We start from the raw sequence: 23,958 nt of genomic DNA, 5'->3' as shown, positions 1-23,958 counted from the left end.
CTCTTCGTACTAGCGAGGGCTGGACCGACCCAAACTCCCACCTGCTTTGCACTGCTTCCCTCGCTCGGCAGCGGTGGGTACTGGCTACCGCAGTGTCGTTGAGACCACCTTCGGACAAAAAGAGTCACTGCTCCAAAGTCGCCCAGAATTCGACACGGCCAGGATTTGGAGCCAGACCCTGCTGAACACCAGGCCCTGGCTCCTAACCACTAGGGCGTGTGGGCTGGCCTGGTGGGGAGAGGCCTTAGGCCGCAGTCCTGTGGCAGGGAGGGCAGGGGTAAGAGCGTGGAGGGCCAGGGGTCAATGCTGCTTTCTTTCTGCCCCAAAAGGCCTGGCGGAAGGATGGGGAGGGGCGTTAGACAGACCCGAGACATTCCTGGGAATTAGCCTGCCGTCTCCGGCATCCCTGCTCACGGAAGCCCCACATCCTGCCGCCAGCCAATCACTCGGGACGGGTTCTAAAGTAGCGCCAGCTGCCAAATTCCATTTCTAGCGATGACACTGGCCATGAACTCAAAAAGCCCTCCCACGGCACAACCCTAGCAATGCTGGATAAAATAAATGCGGAACTAACTCATTGGAATATAAGGGAAGCCCTGGAAACATCACTGGAAAGCTGAAAAATAGGGCCCAGGTGCCAACATGAGCAACAGAAGAGTGTGGGATTTTGTGGCCACGTTGGAACAGAGCCCGCCAGCCAAGAGCCGCTTCACATGGACTCAGTCCAAGGCTCCTGGGACACCTGGTGGGGAACAGAGGCTAAAAGCACCTGTGGGGTTTGCCTGCAAAGCCAGCTGCCCAGGAGGCCCACGCAGAGCCCCTCAGCCGGCCGTGAGTCCCCACCCAAAGTTAGGAAACACAAGAGTCAGTCGTGAAGAGAAGTCAGAAGAGAACACGGGAGGGCTGTCAGCTTCGGGTATCAGATCTCTGGCAGAGATAGGATGCTCACAACAAAAACGCGGAGGAAAGGATCAAAGCCACTGGGGGCAGAACACTTAAAACAGACCAGCTGATCTGAAAAGGAAGCAAAGATCATTTGAGATCTGGAAAGCTGAGTCAGGGAAGCCAAGCACGTCCTGGGTTCACGGGGGATAAACTACAGCCGAAGACAGACCCAGACGCCGGAGCTGGAGGGACCGCCAGCCCGCGACGGTGGATGCTCAGCGAGCACAGCTGGCCGAGGGCTAAGAGGAGCAGGCTCCAAGGGGCAGGGAAAGTTCTGGAAGGAAGGGCCCGAGGGACCGAGCGAGAGACATGGCCAGCGTTGTTCTGGAATTGGCAACACGGGTGCTGGGATTCAGGCAGCGGGGGACAGACAACGCGAGCACCAGAGGAGTTGGGAGGCAGCCGTTTATTGGGCAGGTGGCTGGGCGCTGGCCATCACTCCTTGAGGGAGAAATGCATCTTGTCGCCGATCATCTTGCGCTCGGGGTTGAGCCGCTTGAGGATCTGGGCGAGCACGTTCACCGTCTGCTCGCTGCTCAGCCCCGTCTTCTTGGTCTGGAACTTCTTCAGCAGGTCCTTGGTGGTCATGGGCTTCCGAGTCAGATAGCGGCGCACCGCGTCCTCTGTCACCTGCACATCGCTGAGGAGCCGAGCGGAGGGCGGGGCGGGTGGGCGTCAGCGGGCGGCCTCCCCGCGCCCCTGCCCTGCTCCCCCGCCCCACCCCCACCACCCTCGCCAACCTACCCGCTGCTGGGGGTCGACTTCCCGGACTGGGGCTGAGGGGTCGACTTCCCAGACAGGCTCTGGGGCCCGGCGTCCAGCCGCAGCCGCTTGGCCACCGGCGTCTCATTCGTTCGCTTGCCTGGGGGAGCAGGGGAGGGGTTGAGCCCCGGGCCTGGGGGGGCTGGACCCCCAGGGGCCCAGGAGGAGCGGGGCTGGGACCCCGTGTCCAGGGGGCCCCGGGGTGGACAGGCCTCTGCCCCCGAGACAGGAGGGGAGACTGAGGGCAAAGGTCAAGAGGTCGCAGGGAGGGGGGGGGCGACGGCCCTGCTCACCCTGCTCCAGCTTGGTGGCGGCAGCCCGCAGGGTGGAAGAGGTGCTGCCGCTCTCCGCGCTGGGCGTTCCTGGCCGGCTGTTGCCCCGAGAGCTGCCTCCCGACGGCCTCCGCTCCCTCTTGGGGGGCGTCTTCTTCTTCTGCGGAAATGGGGTTGGGATGTAAGTCTGGAGACCGACGCCCTCCCACCCGCCCCTGCCCGGGCCCGGGCCTCACCGCCATGAAGAGGGCCGAGGACGCCTCGCTGTCGATGTCGCTCTCCTCTGAGCTGTCCGACTCGTCGCTGCTGTCTGCGTGGGGCGGGAGGAGTGTCAGCGCCAGGGCGCCCCGCCCCGGCTCCACCCCAGATGAGGGGCTCTGGGAGCGGGGCGCCTGGGCAGCGGGGAGGGGACCCACCTTTCCTGCGCTTCCTCTCCTGAGGCGTGGGCGCCTTCTTCTCCTCCTCCTCCTCCTTGTCCTCCTCGGGCGGCTTCTCCTCCTCACTCTCCTCGCTGCTCTCACTCTGCTCATCTACGCCCTTGGGGCCCTCCTCCTGCTGGGTGACCTTGGGCTTGCCCTCCAGCTCATCCTGGGAGCTGCTGGAAGGCGGAGAACCAGCCGACCGTGAGGGAGGGAGCGCGTGGGCCGGGCTGGCGCAGGCCTCACGCCCACCTCACACCCGCCTCCCGCCTGCCTCACCTTGAGCCGTCGGACATGTAGTCCACTTCCTGGCCCTCAAAGTCCCCGTCGTCACTGTCTTCGAAGGCCTCGTCGTCGGACCCCTTCTTCTTCTTCTTCTTCCTGCCTCCCTTGGCCGGCGGTGCCTTCTTCTTGGCCTTGGGAGCTCTGCCACCTAGGGAATCAGAGCGGGACTCAGGCCGGGCACTCGTCCCGTTTGGGAAACCTGAGGATGTCTGGACATCTTGGGGGCCTCACTGAGCACGGAGAGACGCCCAGGACTGGCCTCTTACACGTAAACTGACCGGTCCAAGTCTATACCCCCAACTCGCTTTCTCTGACTCACACTCAGGGCCACCATCTCCATCCCTGCATCCCCCAGAACCGTGTATCGGACAACTAGAACCCACTCCTGTAGCCCAAGGCCCACCAGCATCATTCAAACGGGCCGATCCAAAGCTGTTCACCCTGCCCTGCGCTGCCCATCCATGGACACCCCAATAAAGGCTGCAGCTGAGACCTTCCCGTCGCTCTTCTCTGCCTCCTATCACCTCCCGTGCTTCCCCAAGGGCCGGTGCAGCGGGCTGTGCCCTGTCCTCATTCCCAGGGGACTGTGAGTGACTCAGCTTTCCCTCAGTGGCATCAACCTTCCTGAGTCGTCACTTAGACACCTTGAGGGAGTACGACCCAGGCTAGTCCACACGGCCACCCAGGGGGGCTCCACCAGCCTCACCCTCCTCGCCGCTGGCCTCGCTGTCGTCAGACGACATCTCCAGGTCATCCTCCAGGTCATGGATGCGCAGCTCACTGGCCTTCTTGCGGCTGCGTTTCTCCTTCTCCTCGTCTTCCTCATCCTGGTCCTGATCCTTGAGCCGCCGTTGCTGCATGATGCTGAAGTGGTTCAGGACTTTGTTTCTCCTGTGGGCAGGGGAAGGGTACAGTGGGGGCTGACAAGGGGCCTGGCTCCAAAACTGGGCCTCCTCCCTGCGTCTCCACCAGGCACTCCCCAAAGGGGAATGACAGACACGACTTTGGTGACATGAGGGGACTCACACCCATGGCATGGAACACCCTGAAGTCACATGGGAGAGCTGGCCCTGCTTTGATCCCTTGTCTGTCCCATGTCCCTCAAAGTTAAGGTTTCATGTGGTGTTGGGAAAGAGCATCTCTCTCCAGCTCAGGTCCTTTCTCTGACAACAGAATCTGGACACAACGTATTTATATCCATCTGTTTTTATGGTAGTTTATGGATGCCTTTGTGTTTATGAGAAGAAATAACTGTTTTCATTTACTTTGATGATAAAAGTTTTAAAAAATATGACTGCATCTAAGGACAGCTTAGGATTATATCTAACAGCATAAGCAAAGTTCATCAGTGCTGTGAAAAGGAGTAAAGCTCTTGCACAAGAATGTGAGTGTAATTAACACTACTGAACAGTACATTTAAATATGGTTAAGATGGCAAATTTTATGTTTTTTACAATTAAAAGCATTTTTAATTGAAAAGAATGATGGGGGTGCCTGGGCGGCTCAGTCGGCTAAGCGTCCAACTTTGGCTCAGGTCACGATCTCGCCATTCCCGAGTTTGAGCCCCGCGTCGGGCTCTGTGCTGTCAGCACGGAACCCGCTTCAGATCCTCTGCCCCTCCCTGGTTTGTGTGCACACACACTCTCTCTCTTAAAAAAATAAACATTAAAAAATAAATAAATAAAAATGTAAAAAATTAAAAAACGAACAAAGCACTGATGTGTGCCACAACGTGGATGAACTCGGAGGACATTATGGCAACTGAAATAAGCCAGAGGCAAACGGACAAATACTGCATGATCCGACTCATAGGAGATCCCTAGAGGGGTCGAACTCACAGAGACAGAAAGTAGAATGGTGGGAGCCAGGGGTGGGGGAGAGGGAGAAAGAGTTACTGTTTAATGGGGACAGTTTCAGTTTGGGAAGACGAGAAAGTTCTGGAGAGGGATGGCGGTGATGGTTGAACAATAATGCGAATGGGCTTACTGCCACTGAACTGGACACTTACAAACGGTTAAATGACAAACTACGTAGTGTGGATTTCACCCGTAGTTGGTCCAGCCATAGCCCTCCGGTCTGGGGGGGAAGCCAAGTGGGCCCCGGGGATCTCCCCCTGCTCTGCCAATTCCTGCTCCAGGGCTCAGCTCAGCAGCTACTACCTCCCTAGCCCTCTTGGGCCCTGTGTGTCCCTGATGCCTTCATGTCCGTCTCCCCCACTGAACTGGGAGCTCCCTAAGGGCTTGGTGGAGTCGGACCTGGTCACCACCGAGTACCCAGCCCCCGGCCAGGCAGAAGTTATGGTGACACACTCCATTTCCAAGTGTGTCAGCCCCTTCTGGGGAAGCTAGGGAAGCAGTGCCCGCACCCTGCCTCCCTCCAGGCCCAGCTGTGGCTCACACTCACCTTTCCCACTCCTCCTCGGCCTCCTCGGCAGTGAGCGTGCGATGCCGGGCCAGTGGCGTGAAGTTATACCAGTTGTGCACAGGGAAGGCCTCAAAGGCCCCATCGGGGCACTGGGTGAAGATATAGTAGGACGTGTTCTCTGTCACACCTCCCTTCTTGATGCCCTTGAACCTGCAGGGAGGCAACGTCACAGCCTGGCCCTCACGACCAGTCCCCTGGCCTGCCCTCTCTCCAGAACCACCTGGGTTCTCTGAGCAAACTCTAAGCCTGAGAGATCTTGGACCGGCCCTTCAACTGTGTGAGCCTCGAATTCGGCACCTGGAAAGCCGGGCAGCACTCCCCACCTCACGGAGCGAGCTTGGGGCTCCCCTCGTGGTACATAGCACGGTCCTTTCTGGAAGGACCGTGTTAGGTGAGCTGTGAAGCAGGGGCGCCGCAGTCACACCCCTCCGGATTTGCCTCCAGGTTTCTCCTCATGCCCGAACCAGTGCCAGCCTCCTCCTGGCCTCTGCCCTCACCCGTCCCTGCCCTAAAAGTCTGGGAAGTCTTACAGAGTGCCTTTCCCTGCCCACGGCCTTCGAGGCTCCCCTGGGCCCCGGCCCACCCATGCTCCAGCTGCATCCTGGCATCCACCATCCTGCGCTGTGCACCCGCCCTCTGTCACTGTCACACTGTGGAGCTCTGCACACCATTCCCTGCTTTCGTGCACACTGTTCTTCCTGGAGCCCCCTCCATCCACCTGACCTCCCAACCCTCACGACCCCCGGTCCCCAGGCGGCTGCTCGCTGCGTGTGGTCAGGACAGGCTCTCGGGCTTCCTGTACGTACCCTGGTCCCTAAGGGCTCCTGCACCAGCACCAGCCTGGTTCATCTTCAGAAAGAAAACCCCACGAGGGACGCGGGAGTTCAGGGAGGGACGCCCAGCCGAGTCAGGACGCGAGGGGGTCACGGGAGGCACTCGCCGCTGCCACCACTTACTTTCTGCCCGACTTGCCGTTGACGCGAAGCAGCCAGGGCTGGTCCTCGGGCCGGAACTCCTTGAGGACGATGCCGTACTTCTTCCTCCGAGCCTCCTCGCGAAGCTTGCGGTTGAACTCGCTGCCCGCACCCGACTCGGGCATCTCCTCCTCCTGGTAAATCTTCTTGTTGCTCAGGTCTCGCTCCAGCCGGGCCTGGAGTGACGGAGCAGGCGTGAGGGCAGGCAACAAACCTTCCGTCAGGGCTGCCTGCCTTCGCTCGAGCTGTGCCCGCCACCCCCCACCCTGCAAGAACACCCGAACGCCCTCTTCACCCCACCTCCCAGGCTGAGCTGCCGACTTGCAAAGCCAACCTCCTGCTTAGCGAAACAAAAAAGGGGTAGAATGCTGGCCTTCGGTGGTGCATCTGGGTGAAGGCATGTGGGCAACCCTCGGACCAGGTCTACTTGGCAGCTTTGGAAAGTTTGAAATTCTTTCTAAATCAACATTTAAAGAAATAAATCAATAAACAAACAAACAGTGAGATCATTTTGGGGATAGGACAAAAACAAAAAACAAGGAACTGGCCCGCTCTCTGCATTCAGGCACCGTTAAAGGCTGTTTTCCAAATTTTGATCTTTAAAATGCACGTGCCGCTCACCCTAGAGGTCCCTCCTCCAGACAGCGGAGGTGAAGTGACACGCGCAGTGCTGTTTAGCACACCACTCTGTTGCAGCAGAAGACTGGAAGTCAACCTAACGCACATCAGCAGGGCACTGGCTTGATGCACGGGGCCTCCTCCACACAATGGAAGACAGAGCGGCCAGAAAAGTAAAAGGGGGCGACTGTAGGGAACAAGTCCCAAGGCATAGTGACTGAAAAAGGCAAGATGACCCACACTGCTTCCTACTGACAAGAGATTTTCAGACAGCTGGGAACAAAAAGATCCTACCAGCTCCCAGGAAGAAGGGGGAAAAGTCCCTGGCCCAGGGGCGGGCCACGTTTTTAGAAACAAAGTCTTACCGGCATACAGCCACGCCCACTCGATGTATCCTTGTGCCTTTACTGCGCAAGTGCGGACACGCAGCGTTGAGGGGCTGCCGCACAGACACCCGCCAACCAAGGGCAACATAATTACTGGTCCTTTAAGAAAAAGCCTACTGACCCCTGATACAAAGGACAAGAGGGAGAATGGCAGAAGCTCTCCACGGCCAACACCAGAAGCCAGAAAACACTGGAACAAAACCCTCACAACTTGAGAGAAAATGGTTACCAGGCTAGCTTATGATACCCAGTCGAGCTACCCAGCCCGAGGCTGGAATCTGGACACTCACAGGGGTGCGAGGGAATTGGTGTGCACCCCACACCTTTTTGGGGAGCCGGCCCAGGATGTGCCTCACTACAAAAGGAAGGTAAACAAGCCTGATTCCCCAAACACAGTCACCCCAGAGGGCAGGGCCCCTGCCTGGCGTGTTCACCTTTAGCCCAGCGGAGGGTCTCCAGGAACAGTTGCTAAAAGAATGCATTTGGAGGGGGTTTCTGCCCACACGTTGCCTTGGGTGAGCAGCGGCTACCGGAGGAGGGGGATGTCCCCTGTGGTTTTAAGTGCTTAGATGGCTGTACCCACCCCCTCCCTTGAGTGACTAGTGACAGGGGGGTGTCAACCCAGCAAATTAGTTTTCTCCAGGGAACGTAATCCCCCTCGTTGGTTTTTTAGGGAGTGTGCCATTTAGGCAATGAAAATTCAAGGGGCTGCATTTCCCTGTGACTAGGTTTTTAGGGAGTGTGACCTCCGTGTGGTGAAAGCAAGGAGTGATGAGTGATGTCCCCCCACGACGACTGGGGAACAGGGTATGTATAACCCCCAAGTTACTAGCGGCTGGGAGATCACGTGTCTCAAGGGGTGATAACTATGCAGGCTCTGCACCTCAAGGCGGTGGGTGACGAGGGGCATGGACCCTCCAAGGGGACGAGTGACTGAGGTGCAGATTCCTCTCAGTTCTCATGGATGCCGGGACAGGGGATCTCCTATTGATGACGGATCAAGAGTGGTGGGTTCCCAAGGTGTTTACCAAGTCACTCCTCTTAGCGAGGAGTATTTGGGGGCAGGGTACCCGAAGGTGGCTTATTTCTCTCTCCTGGATGGTAAATGATGAAGAATGTCTCCCCACTGAGTGACGAGGGATTTGGAAACACGGCACCCTCTTTGGATAACTCAGGCGAGGCCAGAGGTGGGGGGAACATGCTAGTCTGCATACAAACATGTGGGCAGTTGGCCGTGCCGGCAGGCAGGCACCCTACAAGGGAAGAGGGCGCCTGGAGCAAGTATCCACCTGCCCAATATCCAGAGGAGCACGTTGTTATCATGTCTCTCTCAAATAGTCTCATTTGCTCAGCTGGGTGAAGTGAAGTTTAAAAATAGACAAAAGAGGGGCGTCTGGGTGGCTTGGTCAGTTAAGCATGCGACTTCGGCTCCGGTCATATCTCACAGTTCGTGGGTTCAAGCCCCGCTTTGGGCGGTCTGCTGTCAGCACAAAGCTTGCTTTGGATCCTCTGTCTCCCCTGCTCTCCACCCCTCCCCCACTCATACTCTGTCTCTCAAAAATAAACATTAAAAAAAATTTTTTTTAATAGCCAAAAGAGGGGCGCCTGGGTGGCTCAGTTGGTTGTGTCTGAGTCTCGATTTTGGCTCAGGTCATGATCTCACAGTTTGTGGGATTGAGCCCTATGTCAGGCTCCACGCCAGTAGCACACAGCCCACTTGGGACTCTCTCTCCTACTCCCCTGGCCCTCCCCCCCACCCCCCCCCCCACCAACCAGCTTGTGCATGCACACATGTGCACTCTCTCTCTCTCTCAAAATAAATAAACTTAAAAAAAAAAAAAATAGTCCAGAGTGGCACCTGGGTGGCTCAATCAGTTAAGCATCCAACTCTTGATTTCAGCTCAGGTCATGATATTACAGTCTGAGTTTGAGCCCTGCATCAGGCTGTCTGCTGTCAGCACAGAGTCCACTTTGGATCCTCTGTCTCCCTCTCTTCCTGCCCCTACTTGTGCTCTCTCCCAAAATAAATAAACATTAGGGGTGCCTGGGTGGCTCAGTTGGTTAAGCGTCCGACTTCAGCTCAGGTCATGATCTCACAGTCCGTGAGTTCAAGCCCCGCCTCGGGCTCTGTGCCAACAGCTCGGAGCCTGTAGCCTGTTTCGGGTTCTGTGCCTCCCTCCCTCTCTGCCCCTCCCCTGCTCATGCTCTGTCTCTATCTCTCAGCAATAAATAAATGTTAAAAATAATAATAAAATAAACAAATACACATAAAAAAAGAAAAAGATTCTCTCTCCTCCTTTCCTCCATTGGCTCTCTCTCCCTAAAACAGATTTTAGAAAAAAAAAAAAAAAAAAAAATAGTCCAAAGGCAGACCTGTGCTCGACAACCAGCTGAGCAGTTGGAGCTGCCCGACCGCAGAAAGGCCTGACCATGCCGACTTCAGACTTGGGGCCAAGTCCCCTGCTGGCCTGCTCCAGTCTCTGTGGCTTTAAACGCTGTTCCAAATGCCCAGATGTGCCCTCCCGCTCTCCCAACTCACATGTCCAACTGCTCACCTACCATCTCCTCCGGGATGTCTAATATAAGACGTCCCAAACTGAACTCCCAAATACTCCATCCATGTGGCCCTGGCACCCCTCAACATCCAATCATTAACCGACCCTATGGGCTCCGCTCCAAACACACTAGAATCCACCCACGTCTCAACGCTGTTTGCTCCATGCAATCATCACTCGCCTGGACCAAGCCGACGCCTCCACCCTGCACACCCTTCATCTGCCCTTGACCCCACAGTCTGTCTCCTGACAGTGCCTGGATCACTTTATAACTCCCCTGTTAAAAAAGTTTTTAATTTTTTAAATGTTTATTTATTTCTGAGAGAGAGAGAGGAGAGCGAGAGAGCGAGACAGAGCATGAGTGGGGGAGGGCGGAGAGAGAGAGGGAGACACAGAATCCAAAACAGGCTCCAGGCTCTGAGCTGTCGGCACAGAGCCCAACTTGGGAACAGCGAGATCGTGACCTGAGCTAAAGTTGGACACTCAACCCACTGAGGCACGCAGGGCCCCCCACCGATTTAAAACTCTTTAATGGCTTCAATGTTTGTGTTCCACCCCAAAATGCAGATGTTGAAACCTCCCCCTCAGTGGGATGGTAGGGGGAGGTGGGGCCTCGGGGAGGGGATTAGGTCACGAGGGTGGAGCCCTTGTGAGTGAGATTAGTGCCCCTACAAGAGAGGCCCAGAGAGCTCCCTCACCCTTTCCGCCATGTGAGGGCAGTGAAAAGACAGCCATCTATGAAGCAGGAGGAAGGCCCGCACTGGACCGAAAATCTGCTGGTGCCTTGATCTTGGACTTCCCAGCCTTCAGAATTGTGAGAAATAAACCTGTGTCGCTTATACGCCACCCAGGCTATGGTGTTCTGTGAAGGCAGCGCCCGTGGACAGAGGTGGCTTCCAAATACTATCTGTAGGAGGCAGCCCCCTCCCTGGCCCAGATAACTCGAGGCCAAAAATGCCTGTCAGTGGGCACAACTTGTACATGTTCTCCTTTCACAAGGCCTGGGCAGGTGCAGTTAGGCATCCAAATCTGCCTCACAGGGATGCACCCAGCAGCTCAGCCTGGGCCTCAGCACATCATTGGATCTCCGTTCCAGGAGAGGTGAGGAAACCAAGCCTCAGTTACTACTATCACAAAGGGGAACTGTTACAACCCAGTGCAGGATCCCCTTGTCACACTCACAATGGAGACTTACCTGATTCCAGGTAGCGAAGTTGACTTTATCTGCTGCATTGAAGGCCATGATGTTGTATTTTTTAGTTGTGTTTCTGGAACGGGCAAGAAGGGGTAGTGCTCAGTTACTCGTTCATTTAGCAAACCCTCCCGGGCTCAGCAGTGCTGGGGACCCACCAAAGACCCCAGGGGTTCCCAGTCTGTCAGGGAACAGATCCATGCCCTCCCAACCCCGTGCGGAAGAAAAGCAGAAGGAGGCACAGAGATCTGGGGGAACCAACATGTGGGAATAATAAGGAAGTCTGCCCTGGGGATGGGGGAGGGCAGGCAGGGAATGCTTCCTGGGGGAGGAAAGTCCTGGAACTGGGTTTTAGGGAACCAACAAGAATCCACCCCACAGAGTCACAAGCGGGGAAGAGGCATTCCTGCCAGAGGGAATGCTAGGCCAGAAGGCTGCATCCTGCCGCCTATTGAAACACTCAATCATTCGTTCTGCTCCAAACACAGCGATGCCCCCAGAGAGGCCTCGGCTGAACTCCAGCCCCGTCCTCAGGTCCCCCTGCTCGTCAGAGCGAGAAGCACAGGCGGTGCCAGCCATGTCTACGAGGTCAGGGAGGTATAGAACCCCTTTCGGAGGAAGTGGGAAGAGGGGTCAGGGACTTACTTGGGAACGCGAACGACATACTCGGTGACGTTCTGGCTGCCGGGGCCCTGCGGGCAGAGAAGGCGGGACGGTGAGTGCGGGGCTGCGGAGGCCGCCGCAGGGACCCCCCCAACTCCGCCGCATACTCACGAGGGCCGCCATGGGCGACGACGTTCCGTGGTTCGGGTCCGGTCCGGTCCGCGTCCCTCAGTCGCGGGGAAGCCGCTCTCGCGGTGCCGGGTCTCTGGCCCCGACCGAGGACCCCAAGGCCGAGGTGCCACCGATCCTGGGAGCAACTACCGGGAAGCCGTGCTCTCTCGGCCGGCTCCGCGACCACTCCGGTCACGTCTGCGCCTGCGCCTAACCTGGAAGAGAAACTCGGGGTGCGTCGCGATGGCAACCTCCTCCGCGTCACGTATTTCCCCTCGACTCTTTCTAGAGGGAGGAGCCACGACCGACCCGCAGCTGGAGGAAGCGCCGTCTACCGCCCGGACCCGCGCTCGCGGCTCTATACAGCGCTGTTAATTTAATCGGCCCGGTGGACACGCCTCCCCGTGACGACACACTCCGTGGGGCATCCTGGGAGGGGAGGGAGGAACTGGCCTTCCTCGCGAGCTCTCGCGCGCCTCGCGCATGCGCCACTCCGCTCCGGAAGTGCGCCCAAGGAGGCCGCGTAACCATAGCGACCGAGGTCTCTTTTGCGGCTAGCTGCCACGGCTCCACCTGAGCCTCTTTAGGGTCATTTCCTCCTTCTGCCCCTGGGAGACCTCATCATCTCGCCAAACGATCGGGCCCTTGTGACGCTGAGCCGAGCCAGGAGGCGTCAGAGCCTGGGTGGGGGTGGGGCGCGACCACTCCACGGGCCGCTGGCGGGATGGGTCTGTGCAAGTCCAAGCTGCCCCACAAGGGCAGGGCCTTGAGATCCAGGAGAAGGGTAACATCGCGGGGGGCGGGGAGGGGCTGGATCACTGGGGGGAAGTAAGGAGGCTATGAAGGGCATGAGGGAGGTACATACAGGTGCCCCACACCCCAAGTTCAGGTGTGCGCACGACCCCCACCCACCCGTGGTGGTAACACAACCGCACATGCTCAAGGATCAGCCCTTCTTTGATCCACTTAAGCACCTGCTGTGCCAGGTTCTGGGCACTCCACGGTGAATGTGTCAAACTAGCTCCCTGGCCTCCTGGAGATTACAGCGTAGTGAAGGAGGCGGTCTCAGAAAATGGGATCTACGAGCAGGAGGGGACAGGGCTGCCACAGGGAAAGAGGCGCCCGCTCTGAGGGCTCCGGGAAGAGGGGAGGTTTACGCTCCGCCCCGTGGAATGCCTAGGAATTCGCTAAGCAAAGGCGGAAGGAAGCAAGACAGCAAAGTTGCGCTATAAACTACCACACTCCACAGACATGCCTGGTAGCCATGGGCGTGCATTTACTCATCGCCCACTACTGTATGTCAGGAACCGTGCCAACTATTAGAAATATTGGGACCAGCAAGACAGAAACAGTCCTTGCCCTCATGGAGTAGAGTCTGGCTGGGGAGAGAAGCAAGAGCAAGTAAACAGGCGAAATCGTTACTAATCGTGGCTGTTGCTGTGGAAGAAATGGGGCTCTGAGACGGAACGATGGGGTGGGAGGCTCTTAGAGAGAGTCTGACAGGTCGGCTGTGACCTGAAGGAAGAGGAGCAGGGACTTACTGCAGCAGGGAGGAGGCGGGGCACAGGACAGCAGGAGAAGGATAAGTTTGGCAAGTTCAAGGGACAGAAGAGGCCCCTGGGGCTGGACCAGGGTGAAGGATGAGGAGGGTGGTGTGGGATAAGTCTGGGGGATGGGCGAGTCCCCGCCCCACTCTGAGCCTGTTTCCTCAAGTGTAAAATGGGATAGTAGAGTCACTGAGATTCTTCAAGGAGACGCTGTGTGCAGAAGGCCTGGCCTGCTCAAGTTCACATCCTCCCGGCTACCTGTAACAGAACTAATGATGCCATGCCTGAGTGTACCATTGGGCATGGATGTGCACCCCCAGATGCCACCCTAGGGCATAGCAAAGTGGGTATTCCAGGAGACCTGTGTCCAGTGTCACTTACCCAAGGACACACACTAAGCTGTGGACACAGTCACCTCAGTGTGTGTTGGCTCCTGTAGGCATCAAACCCTCTCCCCACCTCCTCCCTGGGCCCCCCAGACATCCTCAAGTCCGCTCTGATCGTCTTCGTGATGGGTGGCCCAGGTTGTGGCAAAGGGACACAGTGCAAGAATGTGGCGACCAAATATGGCTTTTGCCACGTTGGACTGGGCCAGCTGCTGACGCAAGAGGGCCAGTGCAGTACCCAGTGGGGCTGGGAGGCCCGTGACATCATGCTGCAGGGGCTCCTGGTGCCCACGGTGAAAGCTCACAGGCACAGGGGCAGAGGGAAGAAGGAGGTACCTTCCCTGGAAACCCTGTGGAAGCAGATAGGCCCAGAAGGTTCTGGCTCCCGGGCTGGCCACAGCTTTGCTGCACTGAGCCTCTGTGTCCTCACCTGTAAGATGGGAGACCAGCTGGCATCTATAGGGACAGTTGGCTGACGTCATTCTCATAAAGCACTTGGCGGAGTGCCTGACATTTAACAAACAGTAAAGTTAGCTCGTTATTTATTCCTTTTGTGACCTTGGGCATGTATATCAACTGGCCCCTCCTGTGCCCGTTCCCTCACCTGGAAAATGAAGGTCACCCCTGTATCTACCCGTAAGAAGGTAGTGATAAATGACTGAGACCTCGCGAGCCTGGCACACGGCAGCCACCATCCCTGGTAGATGGCCTCAGTGCATCAGAGTGGCCCTGGGGCACCAGGGCAGACCTAGAACCCCGGGCACTGGCCAGGGCAAGGGCTCTTCTGAATTCACCAGAAGTCCAGGCCAAGGGAGAAAACTTGACGAAGTGGCCACGTGGGGGTGGGGGGTGGGGGAGCCTGGGGCACCAAACCCAACACCCCTTTCCTTCCCAGGGCATCATCACAGACCTGATCAGCAACACCATGCTGTCGTGCCAGGAGAGCTGGGCCTTCCTCACCGACGGCTTCCCTTGGAAGCTGAAGCAGGCCAAGGAGTTGGAGCGCATTGTGAGTGACCCCAGGGTGTGTGAGAATGTGGTGAAGTGTGGAGCTACTCTCCCTCCCCACCTTGGGTGGAGATCGGAAGGGATAAGACTGGGGAGAGCAGATGGTGGCGGCGGGAGGGGGGGGGGGTGTGGACTGGAGTTTTAGATTTTCAAGGGACAGTCAGAAGACTGTTGGAAGCTTCTAGCCACTGTTGGTGGCTAGCTGCCGAGCTCTCTGAGGGCAGGGACAAAGTCATACTAATCTTTTCCTGCACACGGATCATTTGCCCCCTGAGTAGCACATGGGTTTAGCATCATCCCTGGGCCATAAAGATGGAGTGTAGTTATTTGCTCCTCTATTTATTCAGCCACCTGTCCCCAAATGGTTTGAGAACAGACCCTTACCTTAGGTGTTCACGAGACAGACTCAGTCCCTGCCGGTAGACAGACACTGACCAATACGTGACTTGCCGAATGAAGCTGAGACGTCTCTGGCAGCAGGGAAGGCAGCAGAGAGCAGAAGACAGAATGACATCCCGGAGGGACACAAGCGGGCTGTTAGAGTTGGGTGGCTCTGGTGGCCTCCTCAAAGCGAGGACGTGGGACAACTGAGCAGCGAGAAGAGGAGCCAGCCCGCGTTGGCAAGTCACACTCGGTCTTCAGGTTACTTCTGCCGGCAGCGCTGACTTCCTGGAAAGGCCCACCCAGGCACCTGAACAGCCGTGGCTGGAGAGTCCGGAAATGGCCGAGCAGGACAAGAGGAACTGTGGTGGGTTGTCAGGCCCCGGGCTTTTCTGGAACTTGCCAGATGCAGTTGAAATGCCTTCAGAGAAGCACAGGCGGGAATCAAACCGACGTCACCACCGAGGGCTGGGGCCGCTATCCACGTGGGCAGGTGGGGCCCTGCCTTCTGTAGCAACTGCACGGGAGCAGTCCTGTCGGGCTCCTGGCAGTGACTTCCAGGGCAATGGAATGGGTTCCCTCTCCTGGTCTGGGAGCTCTGAGGGCAAAAGCCAAGCTAATGAATTTCTCTGTCCTCAGCAGCCCCGGGCCAGCGGTTTGGACCCTATGGCATTAAAAAAAAATTTTTTTTTAAGCTTATTTTTTTGAGAGAGTGACCAAGCCGGGAGGGGCAGAGAAAGAGTGAGAGAGAATCTCAAGCAGGCTCTCAGCTGCCAAGCACAGAGCCCAACATGGGGCTCGAACCCACGAACTGTGAAATCCTGACCTGAGCTGAAATCAAGAGGCGGGGGCTTGGCCGGCTGAGCCACCCCAGCGTCCCGTCCCTACAGCATTTTCAAGAGTTTTTTTCTGCAGCAGTGGCCACCCTTCAAATATCGAGAGAGGCCACGTCAAAACTCCCGGCTTCCCTTGAAAAGGGCCTGACTTGGCAACGTGGGGCCTGCATGTCCCCATGGCAACAGCAGCATGAATGCATCTCGAGCTTTTTCCTGAGCCCAGGGCTGTTCTTGACACTACACGGATGAGCTCTGAGCTTTCGGAACATTCCAGAAAAGCGTTTCTTGCACCGTAAGCATCCTGCTTTTTCACAGAGGGATTGGGCAACTTGCCTGGGTCACACAGTTGGTCTCGAAGCCTAGATGTTAACCATGTCAGCAGGGGTTCCCTCTCTGCTTCCCCCCCCACCAGGGTCCCCCCTACTCCCACGGAGGGTTGCCCCTCCATCATGGAGGCCGAGCGCCACCTGCCATTAGGATCCTGCTCGCGTTGTGGTTTTATGCTAAGAGGAACAGAACACATGCCTTCCTCATACCCACGTGGCTGCCAGAAGTGAGGAAACAAACAGGCCTGGGTTATGAGAGTGGATTTTCACTGCGGAGGATTTTCTAGATCTCTGTGAGCTGCCGGCCCCATGTTGGCCTTGGAGGACCCCGTAGGCCCCTGCCTTGGGTCTGTCCAGGTATCCCTGGAGGCCACCAACTTGGCCCTTCAACCTGGACCCTGCCAGGCCTGAGCGTTTTAGCTCCACCTGTGGTGGGAGTCAGTGCAGTGGGTCTGGCTTGAAGCCAGCACTCCAGAAGTCTGGGGATCCTTCTCTTTGCCATTCCTGTTCTCCCTCTCTGGACATTCAAAACACCGCTGGGGGGTTTCTCAGGGCCAAGGTGGTGAAATTCACAGGAAGCCAAGGTGAAATGACATCTTCTAGTGAGATCAATGCCCCCATTTTACAGACAGGGAAATCGAGGCCCATGGAGGGCAGGTTACTTGAGGTTGGCTCCTGCCCCTTAGGAGGCTGGCCAGCCTAGTTCAGACACTGGCTTTGGAGCCAAGGAGACTGGCACTCAGGTCACGCTTTCTTCACCTGTCTGTAATCCGCACAAGACCTGGCTTCCCGAGCCTCAGGTCCATCATCTGTGAATGTGGACAGAAATGCTACAAGCCTCTTTTCCATGTGGGGAAGGTGGGGAAGGCTTCCTCCTGGGACGGTTTCCCGTCTGTTTCCAAGATTGCTTCAGTCACCTGTGCACCTGTCCAAGAACACAAGCCGTGGGGAGCCGAGGCCCGTGGTGGGTAGCCTGTGTCCTGTGAACACATGGCGACTCCCTGCCAGGCCGCACTCTGTACAAGGGGCAGTGAGGAGGACCAGATAACACATGTGCAGCCTAGATTATCATAATCTGGTTGGATTTCGTTGGAGCATCCGTGAACCGTCTCCCTGGAACGCCCAGACACGGGAGGTCATTTCTCTGAGTCGATGTTCCCCCCAAAGTGTTAACCTGCAAGGAAACGCCCCTGTTCACAACAGATTAAAAAAAAATTTTTTTTTGATGTTTATTTATTTTTAAGAGAGGAAGAGAGACAGAGCGGGAGCAGGGGAGGGGCAGAGAGAGGGGGAGACACAGAATCCAAAACAGGCTCCAGGCTCCCAGCTGTCAGCACAGAGCCCAACGTGGGGCTCAGACTCATGAACCGTGAGACCACGACCTGAGCCGAAGTCAGACACTTAATCGACTGAGCCACCCAGGTGCCCCATAAGACATTTTTAAATAATTATGTATTTCTTTTAAATGTGTTGATAAATTATAGGCTCACAGGAAATTGCTCTGTACCCTTCACCCAGGTCCTCCTAGTGGTAACATCTTCTTCTATGGGCGTCTGGTATCACAACCGGGCTCTTTGCGTCGCTAAGTATTTGATTTTACACTTCCCTCCAGAGCAAGTGATGCTCCCTTTCTATTTGCCAAAGTACTCGTTGCCCTCCTCCCTGCCCCCCCTCACAAAAACCCTTCCCCCTCTCCTGACCCCACACAAAAAAAGTAGAAAAAGGCAGCTGGCAGGATGCGGTGTGAGATAACAGGGCTGACAGTGAAGTCCAGGCCAGTCAGTCTGTGAAAGTTGACCCCGTGAAGCCTTGCACTCCGTCCTCACCAGGAAGAGAGGTCTTTGTGGCATTTGGGGGTACGCGTGCCCCCCCGAGTGGAAAAGCCAGCAAGAAAGTCCTTGGTATTTTTGTGGTGCCAGATTTCAAACACGTACATAGTTGGAACCGTCTAAGGGATCTCCACATCGCCGGATCAAACCATCATTGAGGTCCGGTCACACTTGCTGTATCTATGCCAAAATGTCTTGTCGCGATTGCTGACTGTGCCCTTTGAAGTAGATTCCCAGGCGCACCTTGGTGGCTCAATGGGTTAAGCATCCAACTTCAGCTCAGGTCATGATCTCACGGGTCCTGAGTTCAAGCCCCACATCGGGCTCTGTGCTGACGGCTCGGAGCCTAGAGCCTGGAGCCTGCTTCGGACTCTGTGTCTCCTGGTTTCTCTGCTCCTCCCCCACTTGCACTTTCTCTCTCTCTCTCAAAAATAAGTAAACAGTAAAAAAAAAATTGAAACAGATTCCAGATCCCATTATGGGCGCTCTGTCACCCAGCTGCTCCTGAGATGATTAACATTCATGCCTTGAGACCATTTGATGTCCAGGCCACCTCTGAGTTTCCCCAGTGTCTGAAGAATGTCTCTTTGATCTCTGGTGAGATTTGCGAGTAGGACAAGGCCCACACCATGCTAGGCGTCTCCTAATCTGAGGAGGGAAGGCCGCCGGGCTTGCTTAGTTCTTCCGGCCTTTGACTGGTCTGGGTCCGTTATCCTGTAGAGCGGCTCACGTTTAGGATTTTTCCAGGGGCTTCCTGCCTCGTGGTATTATCTAACTCATCTCTCTGTCTCTCATTTGTGCTACACATGCAAAGTTAACTCCCAGCGCACTCAGATTCAGGTTCAATACATCTTGTGCTTTTTAAAAAAAAAATCTGTAAATATGTCTATATATATATGTCTATATATATATATATAGACATATATATATAAAATGTTTATTTCTGAGAGAGAGGGGGGTGGGTGGTAGTGGGAGAGAGAGAGGGAGACACAGAATCCCAAGCAGGCTCCAGGCTCTGAGCTGTCAGCACAGAGCCCGACGCGGGGCTCAAACTCATGAACCGTGAGATCATGACCTGAGCCGAAGTTGGATGCTTAATCAACTTAGCCACCCGGGCGCCCCACTTTGAGTATATATTTTCCATTCCTTCCTTCCTTCCTTTCTTCCTTCCTTCCTCCCTCCCTCCCTCCCTCTCTCTTCTTTCCTTCCTTCCTTCCTTCCTTCCTTCCTTCCTTCCTTCCTTCCTTCCTTCCTTCCTTCCTTCCTTCTTTCTTTCTTTCTTTCTTTCTTTCTTTCTTTCTTTCTTTCTTCCTTTTTCTTTCTTTCTGAAAGACAGAGCATGAGCAGGGGAGGGGCAGAGAGAGGGAGACACAGGACCAAAGCAGGCTCCAGGCTCTGAGCTGTCAGCACAGAGCTCCACGCGGGGCTTGAACTCACAAACCGCGAGATCATGACCTGAGCCGAAGTCGGATGCCCAACCGACTGAGCCCCCCCCCCCCGGCGCCCCACTTTCAGTATATATTTTCTAAAAGATGAAGGCGTCTGTAAAATCAGAATGTTTCCATGATCTTAATATCTTTCATATCATCAAATAGCTGATCACTATTCAAATTTCCGGTGAACAACCTCAAAATCTTGTTCTTCTTACCCCTGGTTTTAATGAGGATTCACGTAAGGCTGACACTGCAGCTGGTCACTCTGTGTCACATTCCTGGTCATCTGTAGGTGCTCGTTCCATCCCTGCTGCTTTGGTTTCCTTGCGATTGTTTACTGAAGAAGGCACATGTTCGGGTCTCCTTGTGTCGCACGGCCTGGATTTTGTTGATTGCAACGCATTTTTTACCACGTTCCTCTCCTCCTCTAGATTTCCTGTAAATCGGTGGTGGGTCTAGAGTCTTGTTTGGGACTCAGATGTCATTTCTTCACGCTTCACAGGCATTGACGTGAACTTCTGTCTGGTGGCACAGAGTGCTTAGGCGTCTCTTCGACGTGGCTGGTTTATCTTTTAAATACATTCAAGTGTGGGGGCGCCTGGGTGGCTCAGTCGGTTAAGCGTCCGACTTCGGCTCAGGTCATGATCTCACAGTTCATGGGTTCGAGCCCCGTGTCGGGCCCTGTGCTGACAGCTCAGAGCCTGGAGCCTGCTTCCGATTCTGTGTCTCCCTCTCTCTCTGCCCCTCCCCCACTCGTGCTCTGTCTCTCTCTGTCTCAAAAATAAATAAACATTAAAAAAAAAGCAATTATAAACTAATTTGAGAACGCTCACCTCCTTTCTGATGCGGTCTTCCTATCCAGGCACATTTAGATCTTCCTCTTGTTCAAGTCTCCTTTGAATCATTTAGGAGTATTTTGTCCAACATTTCCTTAGAGGTTGTCCTTAAGACTTTGCACATTTCTGGAAAAGTTTTGTCTGAGCACTTTTTAAAGTTAATGTTTATTTATTTTTGAGGGAGAGAGAGAGAAACGGAGTGTGAGTGGCAGAGAGAGAGGGAGACACAGAATCCGAAGCAGGCTCCAGGCTCAGAGCTGTCAGCACGGGGCTCGAACTCACAGACTGTGAGATCATGACCTGAGCTGAAGTCAGATGCTTAACTGACTGAACCCCCCGGGCGCCCCTTGCCTGAGCATTTTATATTTCATCTTGTTGCTGTTGCAAATGGGGCCTTCTTTTCTAACTGGTGATTTTTGTGTACACGTAGGCTACAGACTTCTGTGTGTTAATGCTATATCCTGTCATTTTGTCAAATTCTCTGAAGTCTACACTAGTTTGTTGATTTTCTTGAGTTTTCCGAAAATATAATCACATCATCTGCAAACAGACATTGTTTTACCCCCTTCTTTCATATTCAGGTCTCTCAAATTGATTTCCGTAATCTCATTGCTTTAGCGAACCTTCTTATACCTTACTAGGTCACAGGAGCAAGAGTGGGCAATTTTATTTTGTTCCCAATTCAGTGCGGAAGCAAGTTTCCATTAAGATCCTGGCTGAAGATATTTATCAATTCCTACCCTCTTAAAGAATCTGGAATGCATGCTGAACTTTGTTAATTGCCCTTTCTGTGTTTATGAGGATGATCATATGACTTTTCCCTCCGATGTGAATACAATAAATTGTATTGAACCATCCTTGCTTTCCTGGAATGAGTCCCACCTGGTTTTTGTTTTGTTTTTAATGCACCAGTGGAGTCTATTTTACAAGGAAATTCTGGAGGAACTAGTAGGAGGTAGCGCTCACAGTGGGCGGCCATGGAGATCTCGGAAGGTCTTCCTGAGACCAGTCAGGGAGGGGAGGGCAGTGGTATGGGCAGTGGTGAGCTGGGGACTCTGCCTCGCCCAGCGAAGTATCTGGGCAAAAGGAAGGCAATTGAAGACTGCTTAAATCCATCTTGGAAGGAATATTTCAATTCAAATATCCACCAACCTAGAACTAAGAAACGGTACATCCATAGAGCAGAATTCTGTAACAATCAGGAACTTCCTTAACGTGCCGACACAGAGTCATCTTGTGATACGGAGCGAACAGGATTGAAGGCAAATCAGTGTCTTCACCACTTGTACAAAAAAGGAGGAAAAAGGACATCAGAATCAATTTGCTTGTATGGTATATGCCTAAAATAACTCCAGACTGAGACACAAGAAACAACTCCTGGGAGGCTGAAACTGGGTGGCTGGGGATGGTGAGGAAGCAAGTCTTCACTCTTCCCTGTTAGTGTTGTTTACTGATGAGCTCTGCCAACGTCCTACCCATCCAAAAAAATGAACACGTAAAACACGTACTTGGAGCTAAAAAAAACCAAGATGCACCCGGGGGGGCCCGCACAATCCTAGACTCCTGATCTCGGGGTCGGTGGGGTGGCGGGGCGGTCAGGGAGCCACTGCACCCCGCCTTTTCCTCATCCAGCCCCTTTGTGGGTGCCGAGGTGGGCCGGGCCCCAGACCTCATCATGTTTGATTGCTCCATGGATGTGATGGTCTGCAGAGTGTGGCATCGGGGCCAGAAGGAGCACCGGGTTCGTGACTGTGAGTCGGCCCTCCGCCAGGGCCTAGAGACATACGACACCCTGTGCGAGCCAGTCTTGACCTCCTACCAGCAGAACAACCTGCTCCGAAACGCGGGCACTCCCTGCTTGCCACTCACCCCCAGCCCCCCAGGGGAACAAGGCAGGGGTCATGCCATGGCCCCACATCCTGGACCTCCCTGGGCCTGTTTCCCCAGCGTGTACACTGGGGACTTTCGTTTCTCCCACTGGGCAGTAACAAGCACAGGCCGTGGCCTTCCAGCTATGACGTTTGGGTCTAAACAGAGTGGCTGTCTCCAGCACTGCAACATTAAATATATTTTAGAACGCATCTGCAAAACCTAGGATTATGACAACCCGTTAACCACAATAACCATGGCTCAACTCCTATCCAGCCATACATATTCCTGGGGCAGGGGGGTGGGGGTGGGGAGCAGGGATATTTCACTTCTTTTTTTAACGTTTATGTATCTTAGAGAAAGAGAGCACGAGCCGGGGAGGGGCAGAGAGGGAGGGGGAGGGAGACACAGAACCCGAGGCGGGCTCCGGCCTCCAGACTGTCAGCACAGAGCCGGACGCAGGGCTTGAACTCACAGACTGTGAGGTGGTGACCTGAGCTGAGGCCAGAAGCTCGACCCACGGGGCCACCCAGGCACCCCGGGGATGTCTTAACTATTGGAGCGACCCGCCAGTTTCTCTGCTTTTCTTTCCGGTGGAAGGGAGGAGTGCTGCAGAGGCTAAAAGGAAGCGCCCCGCGCACGCGCACCCGGCGGCTCGCGGCTCGCACGGCCGGGGGTGGGATGCGGGATGCGAGGGCAGCAGCCTGGAGGAGGCAGTCCCCACACCATCCTCCCTCCCGAGGCCTGCTCCAGGGGACAGGGTCCCCGCCGGGCTCGGGTGGCCGAGTGGCCAGCTGTGATACGGAGCGCTGGGTTGCAGCCTTCCGGACCGACCCATCTCCCTCTTCTCTCACTCGCATGGCTCTGGCATCACACCTCCCGATCCCTGGTGGGCTCTTACTGAAGAGGCCTGCCAACCTGCTTCCGCCTCAGCGGAGGGCTGGCGGACAGGGTCCCTGCTGCTACTCAGAGCTGACCTCTTGCTCCCCCTCTTCCAGATCTTGGCAGAAGCAGCTCCAGAAGACATTGTGCCCAGTGCTGCTCTGTCACTGAAAGGCTGCAGTGACGGGACGGGGGCTCTGGCCCTCCCCTCATCCCAGAGGCCACACAGGGCTCAGAAGGGGTGCAGGGCCTGTGAGGTTAAGAGACCTGGTGACAGGAGGCCAGGCTTTAACCCAAGCTGACTCCCCAGGAGACCCCAGACTGACAGCCCCTTTCTGGGCCAAGGCAGCACAAGGGTGGGCTGATTGGGGGCCACCACCCACAGGGGTAGGTTCCTAACAAATCTGGATGAGGCCTTGGGGGGGCTGCGAGCTGTTGAGGGCTCCAGTGGTGCTGCCCTCGGGGCCTGTGGGCCCAGGCCTCTGGATCCTGAATGGGAAACCGGATCTGTGTTAGCATCCAACTAGACACCCAAAAGGAACCCTACAGCCCTCTAGTATGTCTCAAGATGGTTACCCCTGGGCCAGACAGCTCAGATGGCCCCTCAGCTCACTCTCCCATCTCCCGTCCTCATCCTTGGGAGGCCACGGCCGCACACCAAGCACTGGAACTTGTGCCATTTCCCTTCACAGGCCAGGTTTCCGCCTGGGGGGACGCCGACAGACTAGGACCCAGCCAGGTGCGCATCAAGGCGGGGGGGGGGGGGGGGGACTCCCGAGAGGCACAGCCATGGGTTTGCCGTGCTGGCGGGCTGCATCCATGGAAACACCTGTCCCCAGGGACCCTCCCGGGTGCCTTGCTCCCCGTGTTCCCAGAGGGAACCGGGCTCAACCCGCTATTGCCCTTTCTGCAAGGCAACCCAAGAAGGGCAGTCTTCGGGGGGCCCACACCCCACTCTTAGAGGCCAACCCCTGTTCCTCTTCAACTTGTTTCCTCTACAAACACAACTGCGGCCAGCA

The 23,958-nt window shown here is 55.6% G+C and overlaps 2 protein-coding genes across 9 annotated transcripts; one reads left to right on the top strand and one right to left on the bottom strand.

Moving 5' to 3' along the window:
- Positions 1–1,336: 1,336 nt before the first annotated feature.
- On the bottom strand, positions 1,337–12,041 carry GTF2F1 (general transcription factor IIF subunit 1). 2 transcript variants are annotated; one of them, XM_053220010.1, is made up of 13 exons: positions 11,916–12,041; positions 11,607–11,821; positions 11,478–11,524; positions 10,836–10,908; positions 6,064–6,257; positions 5,087–5,257; positions 3,390–3,574; positions 2,678–2,831; positions 2,396–2,577; positions 2,216–2,289; positions 2,001–2,139; positions 1,690–1,807; positions 1,337–1,585 (listed from the first exon to the last, which is right to left on the bottom strand). In XM_053220010.1, exons 2-13 carry the CDS (start codon positions 11,616–11,618, stop codon positions 1,381–1,383), a joined length of 1,554 nt encoding a protein of 517 aa, XP_053075985.1. In that variant the 5' UTR covers positions 11,619–11,821; positions 11,916–12,041; the 3' UTR covers positions 1,337–1,380. The 2 variants fall into 2 exon arrangements, with proteins under 2 accessions (XP_053075985.1, XP_026905335.1); XM_027049534.2 differs by having other exon boundaries at positions 2,396–2,574; positions 11,607–11,918.
- On the top strand, positions 12,031–23,678 carry LOC106975480 (adenylate kinase isoenzyme 5). 7 transcript variants are annotated; one of them, XM_053220019.1, is made up of 4 exons: positions 12,412–13,496; positions 14,435–14,548; positions 23,056–23,196; positions 23,632–23,678. In XM_053220019.1, exons 1-4 carry the CDS (start codon positions 13,434–13,436, stop codon positions 23,665–23,667), a joined length of 354 nt encoding a protein of 117 aa, XP_053075994.1. In that variant the 5' UTR covers positions 12,412–13,433; the 3' UTR covers positions 23,668–23,678. The 7 variants fall into 7 exon arrangements, 6 of the variants coding, with proteins under 6 accessions (XP_053075993.1, XP_053075991.1, XP_053075990.1 ...); XM_053220018.1 differs by lacking the exon at positions 12,412–13,496 and adding an exon at positions 12,031–12,390 and having other exon boundaries at positions 23,056–23,674; XM_053220016.1 differs by lacking the exons at positions 12,412–13,496; positions 23,056–23,196; positions 23,632–23,678 and adding exons at positions 12,031–12,290; positions 21,840–22,345.
- The last annotated feature ends 280 nt before the right edge of the window (positions 23,679–23,958 follow it).

The sequence above is a fragment of the Acinonyx jubatus genome, chromosome A2 (assembly GCF_027475565.1).
Source record: "Acinonyx jubatus isolate Ajub_Pintada_27869175 chromosome A2, VMU_Ajub_asm_v1.0, whole genome shotgun sequence".
Classification (NCBI taxonomy): Eukaryota; Metazoa; Chordata; class Mammalia; order Carnivora; family Felidae; genus Acinonyx; species Acinonyx jubatus.
This window is presented reverse-complemented; position numbering and strand designations above follow the sequence as displayed.

Excerpts from the sequence above, each read along its gene's own strand:
- LOC106975480 (XM_053220013.1), top strand. The coding sequence starts at position 13,434 with ATGCCTGAGTGTACCATTGGGCATGGATGTGCACCCCCAGATGCCACC. Across the intron at positions 13,497-14,434 it reads CCACCCTAGGGCATAGCAAA|GGCATCATCACAGACCTGAT; the intron begins GTGGGTATTCCA and ends TTTCCTTCCCAG. Across the intron at positions 14,549-21,839 it reads CCAAGGAGTTGGAGCGCATT|GTGGGCCGGGCCCCAGACCT; the intron begins GTGAGTGACCCC and ends GTGGGTGCCGAG.
- GTF2F1 (XM_053220010.1), bottom strand. Across the intron at positions 2,578-2,677 it reads TACATGTCCGACGGCTCAAG|CAGCTCCCAGGATGAGCTGG; the intron begins GTGAGGCAGGCG and ends TCCGCCTTCCAG. Across the intron at positions 1,586-1,689 it reads AAGTCGACCCCCAGCAGCGG|CGATGTGCAGGTGACAGAGG; the intron begins GTAGGTTGGCGA and ends TCGGCTCCTCAG.